At 43.8% G+C, this 6,235-nt stretch overlaps 1 protein-coding gene across 5 annotated transcripts in view; it reads left to right on the top strand.

Moving 5' to 3' along the window:
- Positions 1-6,098, top strand: part of MYO1C (myosin IC) — a 59,411-nt gene extending 53,313 nt beyond the window's left edge. For all 5 annotated transcript variants that reach the window (XM_054847990.1, XM_054847988.1, XM_054847991.1 and 2 more), the window contains 7 exons: positions 410-503; positions 612-667; positions 1,132-1,267; positions 2,371-2,441; positions 2,893-2,990; positions 3,241-3,340; positions 4,384-6,098. In XM_054847990.1, coding sequence (XP_054703965.1) covers positions 410-503; positions 612-667; positions 1,132-1,267; positions 2,371-2,441; positions 2,893-2,990; positions 3,241-3,340; positions 4,384-4,410 — 582 coding nt within the window. In that variant the 3' untranslated portion in view covers positions 4,411-6,098. The remainder of the gene's footprint in view (positions 1-409; positions 504-611; positions 668-1,131; positions 1,268-2,370; positions 2,442-2,892; positions 2,991-3,240; positions 3,341-4,383) is intronic.
- The last annotated feature ends 137 nt before the right edge of the window (positions 6,099-6,235 follow it).

Raw genomic sequence — 6,235 nt, forward strand, 5'->3', positions numbered from 1 at the left:
TTCAGCTTAACCTCTTCCTCAAAAGAATTGCTGCAGTGGGAGAATTGTGAGACTTTTTAAACATGGGCATTATCAAAAGCCAGAGGCTAGATGCCATGTCCAGATAAATTCAAACCAGAAAGATGATGCAGACTTTAGAGATTGGGGGGGGGGGGGGGGAGGGCCACAAACAAACTTTTCTACCCTAAAGAGAGGGTAGCTGTTGAAAATGGAAGGGATGTATGGAATACTTGAGGTGAGTTTGTGACTAGTATGATTCAGGAGGTTAGAACTAGATGATGACTGCTTAAAAAAAAACAAACCAAAAACCCACCACAGCACAAAGCCCAGAGCCTCTCTTTTAAGACAAATGTATCTTTATTAAGTAGAAATTTTAAACTAAACATGAACAAACCTTTTGTCCTTGCAGTTGGAACAAAAAGTAATTGCCAGTGAGATTTTTAAGGGTAAAAAAGACAATTACCCTCAGAGTGTTCCTAGACTCTTCATCAACACTCGACTTGGTGAGTAGGTGTTACAGAGTTTAACAGGAAGAAGGAACAGGGGGATTAGTCAACTCTTTTCTTGTTACAAATATCTTTCTGACCCTTACCTCTTTGGTTTTAATATAGGTAATGAAGAGATAAATGCTAAAGTCCTTCAGGCTTTAGAAAATGAAGCCATTAAGGTGAGAGATGTGTCCTAATACTTTTATCAAGCTTCTTGAGTTATTCAGCAGAATTAACATAAGATTAGATTTCTGAAGAAAATACAGCAAGAATTTTACATGCCATTAAGCTTGTAATGCTTTAGAAGGTAGTCTATGGGAAGAGCTGGTGGCTCAGAAATACAATTTGGGGATTTGGGCAAGGTCAATTATATCAGTTAATAACTGAAAAGGCCACAGCTGGCAAGGAAGGGAGAAACCTACACAAACTGAAACTAAACCTGGATTTTTCAGACAGCTGTAGTCATCAAGTTATTGCTCAGAACTCCTGTAGTGAACAAGGAAGTCTATGGCAGAACTGAGAATAGGACTTGAAAGAATTGTCTCCATTCCTAGTTTACCAGCCACTGGTCAGAATCTCCAGGCTAGAGGGAAGGCAGCTGACAATTAAATTGCATTTTTAGCACTGTTAACACTTCTTTCAGTATGCAGTTCCTGTGATCAAGTATGACCGGAAAGGCTACAAAGCAAGAGCACGGCAGCTGCTTCTTACCCAAAACGCAGTCGTCATAGTTGAAGAATCCAAAATCAAACAACGGATCGACTACGCCAATCTGACAGGTAAGAATGGTAACCTAAATGGAGTTTGGCTCACTTGACTGAAGTCAGACTTCACCTCGGCTACGATTAAATAATAAAATAACCAATTGGTCTTTGTCCTGGACAAGAATGGAATTATCTGATACTGATAAGCATTTTAAGTCTGTAATATCTTGAAACTCAGTTTTTCTAAAATTAAACTCCATAAAATGTCACAGAAATTACTTACTTCATCTCCCCCAAGCCCCATCTTAAGTCATTTCCCAATTGCACATCCCTACCCCAGGGGAGTTGCGCCATTGGTACACAGCAGCGGCCCAGGACATTGCTACAGCTTTCAGCCCTCTGAAAATATCTGACACAGACTTGATACTTCTAGAGGGGAACTTGGTCAGATGGAAAGAAGTGCGCAGTCTGGTGCAGCATAGTCATTACTTGGCTTTGTCTGAAACCTCTCACTTCACAGCCTCAGCTCCAGCTCAGCTCCAGCTCCTCTTTATTTACAGCCAGTTTTGGTGCTAATCATTGTCAATCTTAGCCTGATACAACTATCCACTGTGTTTGTGACTGTCACCCTTTGAAATGGTTTCCAAGGGCAACACTACTTTGGAGTTCTCTGACTCCCATAAGACACTATTATGCCAGAGATGTGTGTTTCTCTCTGCTAGGGTTGGGCTAGCTCAATTTAAATAGTAATCCAGTTTGTATCTAGTGTCCAGATATTAAACAAAGTCCAAAAATAAACTACTGAGAAACAGACATTGCTGAAACACAGCACAGTGCTCCCTAACCAACCCCATCCCAGGCCAGAGTAGCTCTTTTTGAAGTCTGTGAAGGCCAGGACAGCAGTAGGAGGGATGCCCATTTACAAACTGATGGACAGAGGCATCGGAAAGTTTCTTTTCCATCTTAAAGAGCACAGTTATAAGCTGATTGTCTGCCACCTTGCAGCCTCTTCAGCCTCTCTGCTGGCATGTTAGCACAGCGCTTCTGTGCGGCTTCCCAGCTGTCAGGTTTCTTGGTGTGAGAACAACAGTTGCTGCATTCCTGGGAGAGGTTCTCAAACGCATGCTGGGGTCCCACTGGTGTTGTCCTAGGTGTCAAATGGCCGTTCTCTGTTGCAGGCATCTCCGTCAGCAGCCTGAGCGATAACTTGTTTGTGCTGCATGTGCACTGCGAGGACAACAAACAGAAGGTAGCGGGACTCATCTATTGTTTCTCCAACCACCTCTAGAAAGAGATTTGAAGGCACAAAGAGCAGAAGATCCAACTGGAGGCGGGGTGGGGTGGGGGAACAGGATGGGATGACACAACAAAACATGGTGACCTGTACGGGTGAGCAGCCCCCATCTGTAACTTACCTTGTGCCAGCTCAGAGCAGCATTTCACTTACATTTATTTGCACTCACAGATGGGTTCCCCAATGACAGTGCTGTTCCTTGGCCCCGTTACTGATACCTTGTAAGTTAAGGAACTACTGCAGGTACAGCGTGGCCCACAGAGGCCTCAGATCTCCTCCAAGCCTGGCCCACTTGGAGAAGTGTTTTTCCATGCTAACGTATGGAGATTATGCTGCAATTATGAGGGACAGAACTATCATTTTGGTAAAGCCATGATAATAAGCCATTCCCTCTCTTCCCTCCTAGGGAGATGTTGTACTTCAGAGTGACCACGTGATCGAGACACTAACAAAAACAGCCATGCAGGCAGACAAAGTCAATAATGTCAACATCAACCAGGGCAGGTGAGTGAAGCCAAGCCCTTCAGTTTTCTTGTCTTAGCTCTGAATAGAGCTCTGCTTCAGCATTAAAGGGCCACAGAAACAAAATACACCAAACACATCTTAACCAAGGCTCCATTTCCTTGAACAAGCAGATCTATCACAGCTCAGCATCAACACAAAGCAGCCACTTACCCAGGAACAGGGTAAAACTAAGCTAGGGGAGAGGTCACAAATACTCATTAAATCTGTTCCTGCCTCTTTCTCTTCGCAGCATAAAATTTACAGTTGGGCAAGGCAAAGAAGGAATAATTGACTTTATATCAGGATCAGAACTGCTTATAGCCAAAGCCAAGAATGGCCATCTAACAGTGGTGAGTACAGCTGGTAAGAAACAGTAGTTCACTTGCAGTGGATGCAAACCCGGATTTTGGCATTAACCCCTCTTTGCAGCAGAGGGACACATGCCACATGACTTTCAAATGCACCACCCTGGCATTACCAGCCTTTTCCCCAGCTGGAACTAAGCATTGTACTTTTCTTCCCACAGCCTCCAGGGACAGCCAGGCTTACTCAAACTCATTAACTGGTTGTCCTGTCAATCACTTTTTTTTTTATCTCCCCAATTTAGGTTTTAATGCTATACTCTGCTACAAATCAAATTTTAGAGGATTTAAAAACACAGGAAGCAAAAAAAAAATCCTCTTCCCTTCTCAGATTGGTTGTAGTCTTCCTCCTAGTCAAGAGTCATGCATCTGATTTATGCGCTGCCAGATTAAAGGTTGTTAAGAAATCAGAACATGCTCAGACTGTGTGAGCTCCCCTGTCCTGCAGGCTGACCAGCCTCAGAACAGCAATCAACATTTCCACTTTGCTGTCACTGACACAGAGCATCCTGTAGAAGCTACAACGTGGTGCCAAAGGATTTCCTTGCTCTAGGGAATGCCTATAGACTCTACACAGGAAAAGGATTAAATGTGTAAGCATGCTCCAGTGAGGATCATGCTGCTTTATTTGCAAACCAAGTAACTTCTTGGACTATGAATACATCCCATAATTCCCCTCCTCCCCCAGCTTTTCCTAACAATCCCTAAGAACATTTTTTTCCAATTTTTGCCCCTCCCTCCTCAGCAAAGCCAAGCCTCCTTATACTGCTAGCCTAGAGAGCAGCTTTTAATTAACCACAGGAAACAGGGTGTAAGAGCACTGTGGGCTCCTCTAACTTACCAACTGCCAACATCTGCTTTTGCTTCCTGCGACTCCAACTTTGTCCTTCCCAGTGAACTCCACGTGCTGTGGGTAACAGCGTAATTCTATCAGCCAGTCTTTGGGGTGCTCTGAAGACACTTAGGAGCTAGAACTGTTGCAACACCTTTGTTTTCAGCACACTTCCTAGCTTGTCCTCCTTCTCCTGCAGGTTGCTCCTCGTTTGAATTCCCGATGATAAGTTGTGCCACCACAGGACCTTTTCCTCCATCAGCCTGACTGCACCCTATAGAATTGGCCAGACATCGTTCCCAGCAACCTCCCCCCTCCTTCCTCGCTTTGCTCATTTTATTGTTACCAAAGACCTGCACTTTCAGAAAAAAAAAAAAAAACCCACAAAATACATCTTGCTTTGTTGTCTTAACATGAAATTCCCAAAAGAAAGGCCGTCTCTTCCTTACCTTAGTGGCAAACGCATGGGTCCAACGCACTGCCTGTGAAACCGCGGCTTGTGAAACATTCAGCTGGGCTTTGAGGGAGAGGTAGCTCTGACTCTAGGAGAGTTTAAGCCCTGATGGAAACGACCAAAATTTGTGCTTGTCATCATCAAAAAGCACAACCAGAAAACAAATAACTCTGCTGCTTTGTCAGCCAAATCAATGAAATGCCAAACTTTATATTCAGAGAGAATGTTTTATGAAGAACTTTGCTCTGAGACGTTTTGATGCTTTGTGTTACGATATTTTAAAGCCATATTGTGTAAATGAGTAAAACCCTGTAAATACTTTATAGCTGAGTATGAGAGATGCACTACAAGAAATGGAGTTAATGTGGAAACTTTTTATGGTTTAGATTTGGAATTTTTGTTGGTTTTAGTTTATAAGGTATTAACCTGAGAAACCCATCATATAATTTCTTCACTGATCTGGATCCAGAGATTTTTTTTTTTTAAGTCATCTGTCCCATTTCTTGGTCTATAGTGATATTTTTATACCATAGTAACTTTTTCATATCCACACATCCAAACAAAATGTAATACTACCAACTGCAGAGGTCACCACTTCTCTGTGCCACTCTAGGGTGGAAATGAAACCCGCAGCCCTCGGCCACAGGACGCGCACATGAGCTTTCTCTCCCACCTTGTGCCTGTCTGGGAGTCACCACTGCCCCTTCCCCACACAGCTCATCAGGCTCAGAGCAGCCCTTTCAGAAAAAAATTTGCTTTTCCTCTTGTTTTTAGCGATAACTGGAAGTTTGAGTTCCCACAGTAGAGCTCCACGCTGTTGATACGATGCCTCTCAGTACTGCCTTACAGAGGAAGAGATGGCTTGTTCAGCACTGCTGGCCTTCCCCACCAGCTGGCTGGCGGCTCCCTTGCATGGAAGCCCCTTCCCCAGCAACCTGCATTACTCCACTAACCCACAGCTAGAAGGGACGAGCGTTTTGAACGCTGACTGCTCTCAGACTGCACCACAGAGGTCAGTACTAAGCACCTTCATTTAACAAAGAACCCAAGCGGCTGCGGGGTGGACAGCTACCTGTCAAATACCTGCTGACTGCACATTACAGCTCCAGCTTCCATTTCCAAGTTTAGACCTCAAACAGTGCATTTTGCACTCGACTTGCCTTAGACTCCTTCCCGTTCCACTCTATGCTGATGCAGTAGCAACAACAGTTACAGTAAGCCCTGAATAGATATAATCCAACATGCTGCCACTCATGTGCCATCGCCTTGGTCTCCTACTTTTTGGTTTCTGACATTACACAGTTATCAGACACTGCCCCAGGCCTGGAATGCTGTATACACTGTAGCACATATACACCATACCACTGTATATGCTAGAGTGTATATACTATACATGCTGTATACGCTGTTATATAACCTCTTCAAGACTAGCTAAATAAATTTTTACAAAAAACCCCACAGCTTGTCTGTGTTGTAGAAACTGTTTAATCACATTACTTAATTCTTTGAGGGGGAGGGTAGGATTTTTCTTGTCACACCTCCCGCTGAATCTCTTTGGTTGTTGGGCCCAGTTTGCCTATGCAGTAGGTAGCCCTGC

This window comes from Grus americana, chromosome 19, assembly GCF_028858705.1.
Source record: "Grus americana isolate bGruAme1 chromosome 19, bGruAme1.mat, whole genome shotgun sequence".
Lineage (NCBI taxonomy): Eukaryota > Metazoa > Chordata > Aves > Gruiformes > Gruidae > Grus > Grus americana.